General features: G+C 42.0%; 1 protein-coding gene across 1 annotated transcript in view; it reads left to right on the forward strand.

The window, feature by feature from the left end:
* The window catches only part of ACSL3 (acyl-CoA synthetase long-chain family member 3), a 29,704-nt gene extending 13,575 nt beyond the window's left edge, over nt 1-16,129 (forward strand). The window contains exons 4-14 of the mRNA XM_006890280.1: nt 650-788; nt 1,141-1,291; nt 2,345-2,468; nt 3,231-3,302; nt 4,456-4,595; nt 5,801-5,973; nt 6,881-6,955; nt 8,113-8,304; nt 10,589-10,703; nt 12,912-13,069; nt 15,409-16,129. Coding sequence (XP_006890342.1) covers nt 650-788; nt 1,141-1,291; nt 2,345-2,468; nt 3,231-3,302; nt 4,456-4,595; nt 5,801-5,973; nt 6,881-6,955; nt 8,113-8,304; nt 10,589-10,703; nt 12,912-13,069; nt 15,409-15,566 — 1,497 coding nt within the window. The 3' untranslated portion in view covers nt 15,567-16,129. The remainder of the gene's footprint in view (nt 1-649; nt 789-1,140; nt 1,292-2,344; nt 2,469-3,230; nt 3,303-4,455; nt 4,596-5,800; nt 5,974-6,880; nt 6,956-8,112; nt 8,305-10,588; nt 10,704-12,911; nt 13,070-15,408) is intronic.
* Nucleotides 16,130-17,319: the final 1,190 nt, after the last annotated feature.

A 17,319-nucleotide genomic window follows, 5' to 3' on the forward strand; every position in this document is an offset into this window, starting at 1 on the left:
AAATTTTATTATTTTTGTGTGTGTATGTGTGTACCGTCAAATCAGATCTGACTAGTACAGGAGGAGATTGTCCCTCCTTCCCCAGCAGAGCATCTGGTGGATTCGAACCGTGCGCCTCTGGGATTGTAGTTGCAGCTTCTTGCCACTAGGCCACCAGAGCTCCCCTGGGAAAAGAAACTTTTTAAAGGGCAGAAAGGGCTTTTAGTTTCTGGACAGCTCCTGCAAACTGGATGGGAGGAACTTTGGCTGCCCTCAGACTACAGGTTCAAAACCTTGCAGAGCAGTTCTGCTCCTCTGCCGTACACTGTTGTGAGACCACAGCCTCTCACAACAGCAGCAGCAATGTAGTTCAGGAGGCATGTGTTTACTTGACTGTTACACAAGAAAGTGACTTTGTGGATGAGGATTTTACCAAAGAATAAGGGTATGTCGGAGGTCCAATGCCTGGCAATAGTCATGTCAGTGCAGACCAGTATTCCTCCTTTGGAGAAGGTGATGTTTTTGCTAGTACACTTTGCTCGGCTGCTTTTTCTAAGGCATAGATTTAGCAAGTTGATTGAATATGGCAAATTAGGTTTCTGTTGTGGACTGTTTGTTTAACCTGTGTGAACAGCAGTGAGGGAGAGGGTGACTGTTTCTGTTTCCCCAGGATATCGTTTCTTCAGTCCCGCGTCTGCGACACATCATCACGGTCGATGGCAAGCCCCCCAGCTGGTCCGAGTTCCCCAAGGGCGTCATAGTCCACACCATGGCAGCGGTGCAGGCTCTGGGCGCCAAGGCTAGTGGTGGTGAGTGTTGGCGTCCTGTTCCTCAGTGGGCCTGGGTGTTTGGGGGGCAGTTCTCCTCTGTCCTTTAGGGGCCCTGTGAGTTAGAATTGACTCGGCAGCAGTGGGTTTGATTTTTGCTTTGGCATGGCTACAGTTAATATTTGTTGTATTGAGTGTAAAAATATTTTTTTTTAAAGTCAGAAGTCACGGGTGGAGGGAGGGGTGGGTAGAAAACAATCAGGTGTGAAAATCAATATGTATGAACTTTGTAAATAAAAACCAGTATAAAATAAAAATTTTAGTAGAAAAAAAGTCCAAAGTGACTGAAATTCTTGAGAGTCTATTTTTGTATTTTGTTCCTTCTCCCTTGTAGAAAACAAACCTCTTAGCAAGCCGCTGCCCACGGACATCGCAGTAATTATGTACACAAGTGGATCCACGGGACTTCCAAAGGGCGTCATGATCTCTCACAGCAACATCATTGCTGGGATTACTGGGATGGCGGAGCGCATTCCAGGGCTGGGGTACGTCCCGGGTTCAGGAGCAGCGGCCGCCTCTTAACCTTGCTGCTGTTTCAGTAAGCTTGAGTTAGGTTACTCCTTCACACAGGGACAGACCTATACATAGTTTGTTGTATACTACTATACAGTTTATTCTCATTTAATCCAGCTCTTCACTATAGATATTTCTTAGGTAAAATCCTTGGCTGGGATATGTGATGAGGTATTATTGTCATGACAGGAGTCCAGAACGAAGGCTGCATAGTGGAGTGGAGGAGGGATTGTAAAACAAGGAAAGAATTTTACTTTTCAAAGAGAAGAGTGAACTGGGGGGTTGGGAGGTGAGCAGGGAGAAAAGGGCAACAATGAATGAATGGAAATCCAAAGTCTCTGTAAATTTTCATTAAAATTCATAATAATAAAAAAAGTTAAAGAATAAAAAAAATCCCAAACTGTTTTGGTTAGTAACCTGCTAACTTCCAAGAACATTTCCTCCTTGAGTTGGACGATTTCCTCTGTCCTTCAGAAGAATCCTTAGTTGTTTTTTTTTTTTAATTATTAAATTTTATTAGTTTTAATGAACATTCACAGGGATTTTGGGTTTTCATTCCTTCATTGCTGCACCATTCTCTCTACCCTCCTCCCCAGTTCGTTCTTCTTCCCTGCCATCCAAATATCTGTTTTAATTGTCCAATTGCACAGTGCTTGTCAAAGTCAGTTCTGAGAATCCTTAGTTTTTTCCCTAGTCCCCATTCCTTCTGATTTGAAATGGACCATGGTGGTGCAGTGGTTAAGCACTTGTGCGGCTGTAACTGAAAAGCCGGCCGTCTGAACCCAGCAGCAGTGCCGTGTGGTCGTCTGCCTCCGTAGCACCTCTGGCCGTGGAGGAGGTTGTGCATTTGCCTGTTGCTGGGTCATTGAGTCAGAGATGACTTGCTGGCAGCCGTGTGGCTGGTGTTTCTGTCCGCCTTGGCACCTAGCATAGCTCACGGCTAGCACGTGGCCCCTCGAGCTCACAGCACCTTCCTTTCTCCGCCACTGAGCACTGACATCTTGTCCTGTCTCCTTCTCCTTCAGAGAGGAAGATGTGTATGTCGGGTATTTGCCCCTGGCTCACGTTCTGGAACTAAGTGCTGAGCTTGTTTGTCTTTCTCATGGATGCTGCATTGGCTACTCCTCACCACAGACGTTAGCGGATCAGGTAAATCGAATGTCTGTTGAGAAACTTAAAACCATTTGTTGACATTGTTTTCCTCTTTTGGCACTGTATTGTAAGAGTGACAGTTGTTTGTTTTAAAATACACATCTGTGTTTGTTGCAGCATTTTTTACAATAGCAGATTACTATTTACAATAATTACTCACAGTTGTAAAGATAAGTAACCACCTAAGTGTTTATCAGTGTGTAAATAGACAAACTGTGGTGCATTGGTATAGTGGAGTACTATTCAACACTAAAACACAATCAGGAATTCCCAAAACACTGCACAACAGGATACATCCAGAGGACAGTCACAGAAGGACTGCTGTGTGCTGTGGAGTTAGATTTGACCCAAAGCTGACCTTTCAGCAGGTTTTCAGAGGCAGCAAATTGCATGCGAGGAGATTACTCATCTCTCTCTCATTTGTGGGTATAACACTCTTTGAGATTTACATATGGATATACTTACTTTAGGTGATTACCAAGGATGGGGAAAACCAGACATTAAATAAGCTGGGTGAAGGGAAAGACAAGATCCATTATATTGATCAGCTATTGTAATGAGTTATTTTAGCCAACTGTAGTTACTTTTCTAAAAAATCTAGGAATGGTTGAATGAAATTGTATTTATAGTGTTAAAAAGCATGCTTATAAGTGCTTATTAGAATATAAATACTTAAAGTGATGGATTTATAATAAGCTCTTTGATCTCAGAAGTCCGTTGACTTTTAAGATTAACTTAGGAGTGCTTTTCTCTTGACAGTCTTCAAAAATAAAGAAAGGGAGCAAAGGGGACACAACTGTGTTGAGACCGACACTCATGGCGGCTGTTCCGGTAAGACTGGCAGTTCCTCCTGGGTCCTAAATATGTGTCGTTTGCTGTGGGCTGTTAGTGCTTGAGGGGGAAGGATCAGGCTGTCAAGGGAGTCTCGGTAGGATTTATCCCTTATTGAATATCCATATTGCCTTAAATCCTACAAGATTTACTTGATCTTAATATGAGGGTTTTTTTTAAGCCGCTCCCCCCCCCCCATTTGTTAAAAATTACATTCATAGTATCTGCTCGCTGAGTAGAAACTTGAAGCCACCAGGAGATGGGAGGGCAGGTTTTCAACCCCTCACCACTTGGACTAAGCAGCGTGTTACATTACCTCCTGAGTGTTCAGGAAAAGCCTGGCCTGGCCTCCAAAAACAGCGACAGGAAGCTGGCCCAACTTAGAATCACTTAAGGAAACTGAGTGTCCAAATCCAGCACAGGTCGTTGGGATTGGTAGGAATGGGACAGTCATGGTTTTCCGACTCCTTTTACTCTGCCCTTTTCATTTTGTTTGAAAAATATTAGGGATTTTTAGGAGACAGTGGAGCACTCAGTCAAGAATACTTAGATAATTATTCCAGAAGCAAGTAGAAAGGATTAATCAGCAGCATTGAGTTTCTGTAGGCATAGTTTTCTGAATAGTATCCTCTTTCAAATCTTTATTTCAACTTAAAATTACTTGCCTCTTAAAATTTATAAAAGACAAAAATTCTTGACTGTACACATTAATAAATCTAAGAAGCACTTGCAGTGCAGACAAGAACAGTTTCCTGGGGCAGCGTCAGGACACAATAGATTCCAGAATGTTTACAGCCATTTATGGAATAGCGTAAGTCAGGTTTATGTCATAATGTTGTTATATTTTAAAAACCATCTTTGATCATTTATTTAATGTCTGAATAATGAATAAGAAATGAGCAAAGTATTATAAATGATCAGTAATATTGTTTTTCTTCCCTAAGGTATTGTTTCTTATTAATGTTTGTATTTTGATGTATTTTTGCTATTAAAACAAGTTTTTCTCATTTTTACAACAATTGTGACTTTAAAGATTTTTTTTTCTTGATAAGACTGGATCTGTTTAAAATAACTGAGATACAGAATGTAAATCTGATAAGATTTGAGAGACAGCAAATATCATCATTAACTATATTAAGACATTTTTGTCCAGGAAATCATGGATCGGATCTACAAAAATGTCATGAATAAAGTCAATGAAATGAGTAGTTTTCAGCGCAATCTATTTATTTTGGCCTATAATTATAAAATGGAGCAGATTTCAAAAGGGCACAGCACTCCACTGTGTGATAGGTAAGTAAAGGCCTCCCTTTCTCTTCCATTAATAGCCTGGTTAATTGAAGTTATTATAAGAAATAGTTTTATTTCAGAAAGTCAGAAGGCGTATTAAGCAGTTTCTGTTCTGCCCACAGAATGCCCCTCAAATCTAAAAACATGTCTGAAATTTCAAGAGCGTTTATTATATTATTTCCATGCGTGGAGACTTTTTTCCCTCCTCAGGAAGGTGGTGAAGGAAAAAAGCCCCGAGTTTCCCCTCCCACTTGCTTTTATAGCTCATTTGAGTGCCCCTGTTAGGGAAGGGGGATTGCGATCCTGGTTGGTGGGCTGGGGAATTAGTCATTTGGGTTGACTTTTGACAGGCTGGCTACTTTGCCCGCCTTTACTCCTTTGGTGTCACGTAGACACTAGTTAGTTAATTCCTTACTTTTCAAGGACACACAAGGCTTTACCCGGGGCACTCGTGTTTGCCCTAAGCTAAGAATTTTTATGGCCTGCTTCTGCCTCTAGCATTAATGGGGGTTTATAAAAAATGGGGTTTCTGCTGTCCCTTCAGTTTCTTCACTTGTTATTTAAGAGAGAGAGAGAGAGAGAGTGTGTGTGTGTGTATGTCTTTGTGTCTTTTTTTTAACACATAGTTACTGGGAGAAATAATTTCTCTTTGCTTTTAAATTATTTTCATATGAATGTAAAGCAGCAACTCCATTTTGGTGTGCCTTGTATTATCTAGAACATGATAACGATTTTGCCCTGCCTTATTTCTTATTTTCAGTTCTCTAGTTGAACTATGTATACAGCCTGCTTGAGCAAGTTTGATAATATTATGTTCTTAAATTCTACAACTAGAAATAACCATCTGATCCAGCAATCCCACTTTTAGGTACATGCACTAAAGAAATAAAGTGTGTTCAAATGAATAAATATAAACACACCCATATTCATTGCAGTGTTATTCATAATAGCAAAAAGATAGAAGCAGCTTAAGTGCACCTCTGCAGATGAAGGGATAGGCAGACTTTGGTGCAGGCACACTATAGAATTGTACCAAATGATAAATAATAACATACACGGGGGTGTTGGAGGATCTCACAGTATGGTGTGACCTTGGATCAGTCACTTAATTTCAGAATTCATACATCAAAACTGGGGGATTGGTTTAAATGATTTGGAAAATTGCACTTACCTTTACAATTTTTGGAAATCTCCGCTTTCTTTTTTAGGTTCGTTTTCCAGAAAGTACGGAGCTTAATCGGAGGGAATATTCGGCTCCTGTTAAGTGGTGGTGCTCCGCTCTCTGCCACCACCCAGCGGTTCATGAACATCTGTTTTTGCTGTCCTGTGGGGCAGGGCTATGGCCTTACCGAGTCCTCTGGGGCTGGGACGATTACAGAAGGTTGGTACTGCCTTGAGACAGTGTGCCCAGCCGACACTGAGGCAGGGCCAGACTTGCTTTTGGAGGGTTTTTTCTACAGTTACATAGAAGGGTAGTTAAGGTACTTGTAGAACAGAATTATGGTAAATTCTAGGTTCTCTGATTATCAGTATCAGTTCTTCGACTGTATTAGGAATATATCTGTAATTTAGCTAGAGGAATACTTCATGCCAAACTGTAATAAATAGTATTAAAAATTACCAGCTATCTGGAAGAGAAGATGTTTTGGTAATGTGTTGGCTATATTGTGTCCTTTTTTCCTCATATCAGTAAATTTCTTTTTTGTAAGAAAAGATTATTGGTTATTTAGGGCTTGTGTATTAAAGTTAAGATTCAGAAATATATTAGGGAAGGACTTGTATAAGCATAGAGAGAAACAAATTCACATCTCACGAATCTAATTACTAGACTTCATCGTGGTCACAGGGTTCAGGACAGGCCCTGAACTGTGTGAGGCATTGTGGAACTCACTTGGGAATCCAGCCACATCACATCACCTACCCCCTTGTGGGAGAAAGGTAGTTTGCTTTTCAGTTTTGCCCACAAAAGAGGATCTTAAGGCCTCCAGGTGTTGAATGTGGTAGATTTGCGGGCCCATTGTCACTGGAGATGGCGGACTTTTGCATAAAATCCATTCAAATGATGATAACTAATTCAAGTTTAAAACTAACCTGTGGACACCTCACCTGGGCCAAGCGGCATGTCCAGGTCAGACAGCCTGCTCCCCAGTTTGTGGTTCTGCTTTTACAGGTTCTATGAGGATATTTGAGCTTTGAAATAAGTCATCATTCTGAGTCATTTAGGAAAACAAAGCAATTTTTAAACGACTGTTTTCAAAGACTTTTGTTTTCTTCTGTTTGCACCTTAGTGTGGGACTATAATACCGGCAGAGTGGGAGCGCCATTAGTTTGCTGTGAAATCAAGTTAAAGAACTGGGAAGAAGGTAATAATCCACTTTTTATCATAGGAGGTTAATTTCCATAATATTAAACTTTAACATTAGAATTCTACTTCATTTCCTTATCTTAGAATAGAAAATCATCTATGAGTACTCCTTCTTGTCCCTTGTAATAGAGGCGTTCTATCCAAGACTATATGAATACATTTATTTAGCTTCTTGCAAAGATAGTTTTAAAGAATAAGTATTTTTTTTATTTTTATTTGTTAAGTGCAAGTAAAAATTATAGAAAAAATATGCTAAGTGATACTTCTAGTAGCAAAGACGTTAAATTTGGCCTATGAAACTGAGGATTTTTATGGTTTTCTTCCGAGATTTCAAGTCAATTCTCAGAAAAATTCAAGATTCCATAAGAAACCCTGTTGCTTTGCCAATTAAAAAAATTATTTGATTCTATTATTGTTATGTTCATAATCTGTGATTATGGGAATGTACTTCTAACTAAACACAAGAGGTGCTACTAAGGCTTGCATATAATTTCTTTAGCTAAATTTCAGCAGAATTAATTAAAATACTCAACCATTTTAGCTTTGAGCCATTTTGAAACTATAAGGAATAAATCGAAGTGTATGGAAATTTGATTTTATAAAGAGACTGTTATGTTTATGGTTTAGTATTTTCATCATTTTATAGCCATAATAATGTAAGAATTCCTACAGATTTTTAAAAAAAATTACATGGGTAGAATTTGTACTAGAGGTAAAGGAAGTGTCCTAGTGACCCAGAGGTTAAAGCCCTTGGCTTCTGACAGAAAGGTGGTGATTTAAACCTAGCAGGTCTGCACCGGGAAGATCTTTCTCCCTGGTCACAGCGTGGAAGCCTGACGGCACAGCTGCTCTGGCCCGTAGGGGTCTGTGAGGCCGCAGCAACCTGATAGCAGTGGGTTTTCATAAATGATATTGGCTTCTTACTGTAATTTTTTCCTTGGAATAATGCTTTTTTTATATACTTACTGTTAAGTGATTGAAATTTTGTACCTAGTTTTATGCTTAGAAGTTTTGTTCATTCAGCGTGTTGCCTTTGGGAAGTGTCAGCGGATTGAAAGAAAATGTCCCTCTTTAGAAACGAATGGTTTCAAGTTGTGACATCTTGTGACGAGAGAGGAGGATACTGAATTAACAAACTTCTTTTCTCTGTCTTAGGTGGTTACTTTAATACCGACAAACCACACCCCAGAGGTGAAATTCTCATCGGTGGCCAAAACGTGACGATGGGATACTACAAAAATGAAGCAAAAACCAAAGCAGATTTCTTTGAAGATGAAAACGGGCAGAGGTGGCTGTGCACTGGAGATATTGGGGAGTTTGACCCTGATGGCTGTTTAAAGATTATTGGTAAGCCAGTAGACTGTTTTGATTGTAAATGCTTTTGAGATAGTTGTACAAAATAGATTTTATGTATCTAAGAAGCTCTGACAGCTCAGTCGTTAGGCACTTGGCTGATAACCAGAAGGTTAACAGTTTGGATCCACGAGCTACTTTTCAGGAGAACTTTGTGGCCATCCATTTCCCAGGGTGTACGTGGCCTTTATAAGGCTGTATCATATTACAGTGTCTCTGAACAGCTCAACAGCATTGATGTTTTTATTTCATTACTGTCTGCTGTAAGGTGCTGCTAAGTCGATTATAGATCGTTCTTTTTTTTTTTTTAGATGACAAAAGTGCATTTGCACAGTTTATTTAATAAGAAATAGCTGTCAGGTAGAATGTTCCTTTATTGAAAAGAGCAGCTACAAAAGAGAATAAATAGTACATGAGGAATTTTTTTTTAAACTACAGAAAATCTTTAAAAAGTGGGGATAAGAACACCTTCACCTCAAAACCCCAGAGCAGATACTGGGAAGCTGGCTAGAGGATATGCCCCACCATGACTTCTGGGGTGCTGGAAGGTCCTGCACTTGTGGAATGTCCAAGGTCTACTATTACAGGGTTTACATAGCGTTAGAGTTGAAATAAGTAAGAAATCTTCTACTCAATTCAAATATTCAGCACACTCACTCTTGCTTCTTCTAGTTTAGCACGGTATCAAAGGATGGGAAAAGGCTGCTGACGTGGGAAACTATCCAGAGAGAAGGCTAAGGGGACAGGAAAGGCTGATGGGAAGGAATGAAATGTCTGGTGTTTCCTCTAGTGTCATCCCAGCACTGGCATCACTTGCTGTGCTGGAGGAAAGTACAGGTAACAGTCCTTGAAGTCCTAGGAAACCGAATGGGTAGTAAAGGGTGTAGAGAGATTTTCCCAATGAAACAGGAATGCCAAGGTCATAGCCCTCCAGCAACAAGAACCACAAAAGAGAGTAGCAATTGTCCAAATGAGCAGAGCAGAGTACTCCTTGACATGGAATGGTCAGTTGACAAGGGACAGGTACAAGCTGCCAAGAGGCCAATGCTGGCTACTGGAGAGGGCAGAGGAAAGGAAGTAGGCAGGAGATGTTGGTCAGACGCAGGACAGACCCAGGACGGTCTGAGGTCCCTCGGGGCAGCTCCAGCACTGGGAAGAGGCGACTTGGTGTCCCCTCTGAGTTCATCTAAGGAGTGTACATCAGGTGGTGGATGGATGTGGAAGGCTTGGAGGGGTCCATGGAGATAAGAGGACACAGTAATCTCTCTCTCCAAGAGGCAGATTATAGATCGTTCTTAAGGAGTTGGAGTCTTTCCTGTCCGTGCAGGGAAGATTATTTTGTGAAATGGCCTGGCCATGGGGCCAGGCAGTGGCTTCTGTGCCTGGGGGCTGCCTGTGAGGACCCAGGCAGGCCTGGCACCCCGGATATTCTGTCCCTTTCAGTCCTAGTCGTACTCGTTCAGGACCTGGGAGGAGATGAGAAGGGTATCTTGCCTGTCGGCTCCCTGTGTCTCACCCATATTCTCTGGATTTATCGAGTGTGGCGCACCTCAGAGTCACCCTGTTTCCTAGCAGTGATTGGTGGTCTCACCATCACCTCTGTCACCTGGACTTGCAGCCACTCTCTTCCTGTTGCCATGCTTAACCATCCCCCACACCTTCTTCTTGTCACACGTGAATATTAAACCCTGCTCTCCGCAGGCGACTGTCACAGGCTCTCCGGTGCCAGTTCAGAGACCACCATCTGTGCCCTGTGCCCTCTGCACCGTCCCTTCCAGCTGTCTTCCTTCCCTCTCCTCCGTATTCACGTAGCTCAGGCTGCCATGGGCCTCCCTCTCTCACCTTAAGGTACAGCTCAGGGGCGCTCCCAGGAAATTGTCCTGAATCCATACGCTGATGTGTTTTAACACCGGATGCTGTTGAGATACTGGGCTGGCGTCCTGCAGCTCAGTGTCTCCATAGAGAGGTTCAGGTAGCGCTGGGTGTTTCAGTCACCTGTCAAGTGTGATGTATATTAAGCCAAGTGTACTTGAACCCCAGGCATGGTCTGTGGAAGGAGAAGCAGTTGTTTTTCTTAGAAGGACTGTATTTAGTAGTAAAAAATATTAGGGTATGATGTACAGTTATTAAAATTATATTATGTAAAATATAGTAGTTTAATGATGACATAAATTGATAACAGATATTTAGATAATGGCCGTTAGACATATTGAAAGTATAATTAACTGGGTGTCTTCTCCTGTGTTCCCCTCACCCTGCTTTTTTCTGTTTTGCACAGATCGTAAAAAGGACCTTGTAAAACTTCAGGCAGGAGAGTATGTTTCTCTTGGGAAAGTGGAAGCCGCTTTGAAGAATCTCCCACTAATAGATAACATTTGTGCATATGCAAACAGGTAAGGCAGTGGGTTCATGCTAGTTGGACGACAGCATTCATGCGGTTTTGGTATTGCCCAGCTCTGTACAAAGTCATCTCGGGGTCTCTTCTGTCTTTGCTCCTCTGAGAACAGCCTCCTCCGCATCCAGCTGGGCCTTGCCTTTTGCAGCGTCCCCTCTGCAGTTTCCTCTGTGCCCATTTCTGTCGGTGCACCTCACTACAGTGTCCTGTGTGGTAGGGAGGTGATTAAAAAAATCGCCCTTCCTGCTGCTGCTGCCTCTGTCCACACAGGGAAGCGTCACAGTTCGACCCCGAAGGCAGTGACGTTAAGAAGGAAGTTGAGGTATGGGGCTCTAGCCTGGTGGTTGATTCCACACGTAGCATCCTTTGTTCATGCTGGTGTGGAGGCAACATGGGAGGAGTGTGTCACTCAGTATCCCAGAAAGGCATTTTTTTTTTCAGTGAATGTGTTGGAATTTGCGATTGGAGCTCCCGTTGTGCTTTTTTCCATAATAATATTGCACATGGTGGTGACCCTCCAGGATCCGTGTGCAGGTCTTGGAGGCTATGAACCTGACAAGAGCATTCGACATACTTGTCATGGAAACTAAAATCTGCCGTCAGAAGATCCAACTTAGAAACCCATTTTTGGGGTGCAGCTCAGCTACTACAGAACAATGAACTACTGTGTCGATTTGTACTTGCCCCTGCCCTTTCATTAGCCATGCTTCCCTTATTGTTGTTACAGTGGGAGGTTTTACTTACCTGTTAGTAATCCCAAAGTGCTGCTTCTCACATACTCCCTGCCTTTGGGATTCTTCTTTATGGCCTTCAAGAGAGTGGCTGTTAAGTGCGGTTCTTAGTTCTTCTCTCAGTACAGATTATTTTATTTTTTTGCATAATTTTTAATAAATTCTCAGCATAGATTTTTGAGACGTCAGAAAAAAAATTAATATAATCTTGTAATTTTGATTTGTTGCCAAATTTCTCTAAAGTTTTCACTTTATATCCTTCCCTTCCATCATCCAGCTGACACTCTTGACACTCCACAGGAGGAGACTGCCCGTCTTTCCCCTGTAGAGATGTTGGTGGATTCGAACTGCCGGAGGCATGGTCCTGGGGTTAGCAGTCCAGCGCCCTATGACCTGCGCCACCAGGCCCTCTGGTTTATACATTGTTAAGAGCTGTTGAGTCAACTACCTGTTGATTCAGCTCTCAGTACCTTCAGACCTGTTGTTCTTAAAGTCTCTACGAACAGATCTCAGCCTTGCCCTGGCTTGCACCCTCTTCATGCTAAGCCTGCTTCATGAACCCACCTGCGTGTCCTAACCCACCTGCGTGTCCGGACCCACCCACATGTCTGGACCCATCCACGTGTCCGAACCCCTCCATGTGTCCTTAACCCATCCGCCTGTCCTAACCCATCTGTGTGTCAGACCATCTGCATGTCAGACCCCATCTTCATGCTCAAGTTCGTTGTTATGGGGTCTCTATCTCTAATCCTCCCCACCTTTCTCCAACGGCTGCCCCAGCGGTTATAGTTTACGTAGACACTGCTTTTGTTTAATCTGTCATGTTATACTTCTAGTTTTGGGGATTTTTTTTTTCCTTCTAAAAAGGATTTTCTAGTATTTGCATAATTTTCTTTTAGAAATGTTACATGGCAGTATTAATAATAGTTGTTAAAATGAACATCACAGAGCGAAGGAAAGCTTGAGGTTTCTTTTAGGAAGTACAGATACAGTAACGCACAGCGGAGATTGTCGGCTACCTCACGGTCGGGCGGGGGTTGGTTCTGATGTGGGGAGGGTGGGAGCCGGATTGATGGCACCTAACAAGCTCATAGTGTTGGAACATGATGAGAGCGTTCCAGTGAACACGTCCGTGAGTGTAGCTCTTGGTGGACCAGGTGTTTGCTATTGCAGACTCGCCACATGCATGTTGTTAAACAGTTAATTGCTGAACATCAGTGTAATCAGTCACTTACAGCTCAGCAGTCTGGGAGCTCGGCTGGCCCTAGTGGGGAGAAGCTGTGTTGCAATCCCAAAGCTATGGAGTTGGAATCGCAGGCCACTCAGAGGGGGATGGGCCTTCTCCTCCTGTGTCATTTGCTGCCTCTGAAAACCCACTGGAGGGTCAGCTGTGAGGCCATTCCCACGTTGGCACATGACAACGACACGGAGGACTCTGCCCGGGGTCCTTAGCGGAGTTCTCTTGTCTCTTTCAGCTATCATTCTTATGTCATTGGATTCGTGGTGCCAAATCAAAAGGAACTAACGGACCTAGCTCGAAAGAAAGGACTGAAAGGAACTTGGGAAGAGCTGTGTAACAGCTGTGAAATGGAAAACGAAGTACTTAAAGTGCTTTCGGAAGCTGCCATATCAGGTGAGTGCCTTGGAAACGGAGTTGGGAGAAGAGTAATGTTTTCAGTCTCTTCAATCACAAGGCTTAGCTACGTTTTCTGCTCAGGACAAGTGTGTTTCTGCTACTGATAAATAGAGTTTGCTTCTGTCGCTCTCATGCAGATTCCTCTGCGGTTCACATAGATTATTGTGTTAGCTAGACTTAAGGCTGACTTCCTAGCACCCAGGCTTTCTGAACGTGCCTTTCCTTGTTTTTCTGGGTTTTGGACTGGCCATTTCTCAAGTTAACACCTCAGCTGGTTTTCCAGGCCCTGCTCAGTTTCCTGGCCATCTGAGCCCATATGAGAAAGAATGTAAGGAATTATCTCATACAGTTCTGAGGGCTAAACACATGTGAAGTCCACTGGGCAGAGGCAGGCCAGTGCTGCGGGCACAGTTGGTCAGAGGCACAGCTGGGCAGGGGCACAGTGCTCCCGCGTGGCTTCCTCAGGAAAGCCTCAGCTCAGCCCTGCGGCCTTGCAGCTGATTGAGGCCAACTCATCCAGATTACCCAGGATAATCTTTATTACTTACTGTAAACTGATTATGGAATCTCAAGACATCTGCAGACTACCCTTACAGCAACACCTAGATTAATATTGAATAACTAGCTGCTTTAACCTAGCCCGGGTCACCCGTAATATTGACTTCCGGATCTCACCCCTTGTCACCTTGGCGTCTGTCCTTGTGTCCATAAACCACACTAATCGCCAAAGAAAGACAGTCCTGGAGCTGGACTGCCTCCCCCAAAGGACACCAAGACTGAGAGGTTTTACATTTTCTTTTCTGATAACCTGTAACCTAAATATTGTGAGATAGTCAGCAGTCATGAATACATTTTATTTGCGATGACAGGGGAATAAGGAGGCAACAGGAGTTTTCTCTTAGCATAGACATCCTCCCAGCAGTCAGTGTCTTCATGTCTGTCTGCAGCTGAGCCTGTGGGCATAGCTGGTGTTTTCCTAAAACTGGTTTAGACGGTGTCACTACGCTTACTAAAGCTAATCTTGAGCAAGATCACCAAAGGTGCGCTGAGCAGACTGTAGCCCAAGTCCACAGCCTGCTGGCTGCCTGCTTCCCAATGGCCGGTGCTTCTCTCTGGCCCTCTGCTCACTCCGTCTGGACCTGCCTCACTGCTGCGCTTGCCCTAGGATATTTCCTTCTGGGAACCATGTCTGAAGTACTTCACAACCCAGAGACTCAGACTGTGTTTATCTCTTTTACGATTTAGAACTGAGCAAATAGGGTGTTTGGTTGTTTTGGGATTTTTTTTTTTTTTTAGCCACCAAGATTTTTTATGTCTTTATTTTAGCATATTTTCTAACATATGCTAAAATAAAGGCTAATGTGTTTCCTTTATTCAGATATAACTTGAAGCCATTTGGGTTTTTTAGTTTAGAAGGAAGGTTTAGCACTTTGCTTAATTTTGTTCTGCTTGAATTTGATGAATAAATGCTTGAATAATAAATAATAAATAAAGGCTGAAGAGGAAAGGTGCATTTTCAGAACTGCTTCAGCTTTCATTTTTTCTTCCCTCTCTGTTCCTCCCTGTCCTCCTTTCATTGATCTGTTACAAAGTATATGGTATTGGATTATGTGCTAGGAAAAGATAGTGTACCTTCTGCCGTCACGGTGGCTTACCATGGAAATTCAAGTTCACTGACAAAATTTTCCTTAAAGATAATTTAATACTGTTTTCTTTCCAAAAGAACTGTGTTCTTTATAATAAATCCAAAGGGGGAAAAGTAGGCAGACCCTACAGTGCCATTTGCCGTCCTCCGTTCCAAACTCCAGGAGCATATTGTGTGATTTGGTTTCTTTCTCTTCCTTCGCATGTCCACGCGTGTAAGTGTATTCCACAGCCTGCGTTCCACCTCTCCCCGTTTACCCCCGTTTTGCTCTTTAAAAACCTAATGGTGCATTCACTGCAGACTTACCTTTCCATACCCACGTATGTAGGGTTACTAACGACTGGTTCACATTCCACCCTGTGTCTGTAAGACTTTCTCCATCAGTGGACATGGTTTTTATATTAATCTTTTACGTTATAATCCTTCACAGCGACCTATGAACAACAGAACTGAGCCCCGCTCTAGCCTGGGCCATCCTTTCTATCTGTGACCCTCGTGTCAGTCCATCTCACTGGGGTCTTCCCCATTTCTGGTTTCTTTGTCTTAGAGGGACAGAATGCTTGCCAGTGAGATTCTTGGGCCATCTTCATCTGGGTGGATATTCAAAGACCGAGACAGTTAAACTATTTGCGAAGGGCCTTGATTATACATTTTTTTAATGCTTTTTATTTTCTTTTCCCCTCCACCTCAGCAAGTCTGGAAAAGTTTGAAATTCCAGTAAAGATTCGTTTGAGCCCTGAACCATGGACCCCTGAAACTGGTCTAGTGACAGATGCCTTCAAGCTAAAACGCAAAGAGCTTAAAACACATTACCAGGCGGACATTGAACGAATGTATGGAAGGAAATGATTCTCTTTCTGCATCAGTTTGCTGCAGTGAGCAGAGATCAAATAGGAAAATACTTGAAATGCATGTCTCAAACTGTGAGGCGAACTCCATTCCTCATATTCAACCTAAACTGTTGTTTCTCGTGACATCACCATTTTTACCTGACAGGATTAGTAAAATATTAAGACAGCAAACTTGTGTCTGTCTCTTTCTTGTTCTGCAGTTCGCTTCCCACCTGTAACTGCACTTGGCAGTCACTGTGTGGATTGTCCTGAATCATTGGGGAAGCTGTCATTTTAAAACCTCACGTTTTTAAACATGATTTATATGTTCTGTATAATGTTTAGTTTGTAACTTTTTAAAGTTTGGATGTATAGAGGGATAAATAGGAAATATAAGAATTGGGTTTTGGGGACTTTTTTACTTAACAGTATTTAAAAATACAAAGATATTGATGTGAAATTATGTAAATTTCAAATGCCTGTGAATCAAATCATTGTTGAACAAAAGGATTTGTTGCTGTTGTAATTATTGTCTTGTATGCATTTGAGAGAAATAAATATATCCTACTTATGTTTTGAAAAATGGAGACCTTGTGAATATATGCCTGACGGTGTCTTCTTCATGTATTTATTTTTTAGTAGGACGAAATTAAGTCTGATCTACATGTTGTAGCAAAATAGTAACAGAGAGCCGTGGTTTAGTTGTAGAGCCCTCCCAGCCATGCAGAGTGCTAGCTGGTACTAGTCTCTAGTCACATATCAACATGTGTCATCTTCTGCTTGGCTTTTGAGGGAAGTAGCCAAACTTAGAGGGAAGCAGTCCTCACAGGGCAGATTTTAAAAACAAACAAAAACTGAGAGTTAGAAAGTTCCTCTCTTATTTCATTTTTCTGTGTGTAATTGAATTGTCTGTATACATGAGCATGGGAATTATGGAAAATTATTTTATCCCAATTTGTCTTACTATACTTTTTGTCTAGACGGTGTAATGTTTGGGATTTTTTTTTTATGTTTTGCATGGAGGGAAGTATGTGTAACTTATTTTAAAAATCACAATTTTTTTTTCTGCTTTAACCTTTCTACATTAGAAAATGAAATTCTGAGGCCAGCATTCTCACTAAGATACCCAAGAATGTAATTGATTTTCTAATGAGGTGAGTTGAGATTTAACTTGCAGATTATTCTGCCAGTGAAGGAATTGTTTGTGATTCTAAAAATACCATTTGGGTGACACAGTCTTTCCATAGATATTGCTTGTCTGTTTGTGGCCTGTCAAGAATCATATGCTAATTAAGATGTGTTTAAGACTTGAAAAATATGAACACATTTTTCTTGTAAGACTAGTAATTTTCTTGATTGGCATCAAATGACACCCCCCCCCCCAAAAAAAAAGGAATAAATGGTGCACTTACAAGACCATGGGAGCATGGAGAGAATGAGAGACCACGTGATTGTGGTCCTTTTGCAGACATGGCGTTCAGAGAGGGAGCTGGTTGGTTTTGAAAGTTGTGTATTTGCATGATAGTTCAAGTGACTTTCCTTTTTTGTCATATTTTAACTTTTAATAAAGTGTGGGAAAATGATGAAAATAAGTGAAAACACTGACAGTGTGCATGATGGGATTTGACAGGGGTGTCTGGGAAGAGCTGTGTGGCCCATGTTTCATCTTTCAACTTTGCTTCAAAGTATTTTTTTTTTTTTTTAAGTTTCTATTAGGGGGAAGCCTTCATGCTTCCAAGGAGGTGGTGGGAGTGTCGGTTGAAGGGTACGGG

Source organism: Elephantulus edwardii, unplaced genomic scaffold (genome assembly GCF_000299155.1).
Source record: "Elephantulus edwardii isolate Elephantulus edwardi_28Jun2011 unplaced genomic scaffold, EleEdw1.0 scaffold00087, whole genome shotgun sequence".
Taxonomy (NCBI): domain Eukaryota; kingdom Metazoa; phylum Chordata; class Mammalia; order Macroscelidea; family Macroscelididae; genus Elephantulus; species Elephantulus edwardii.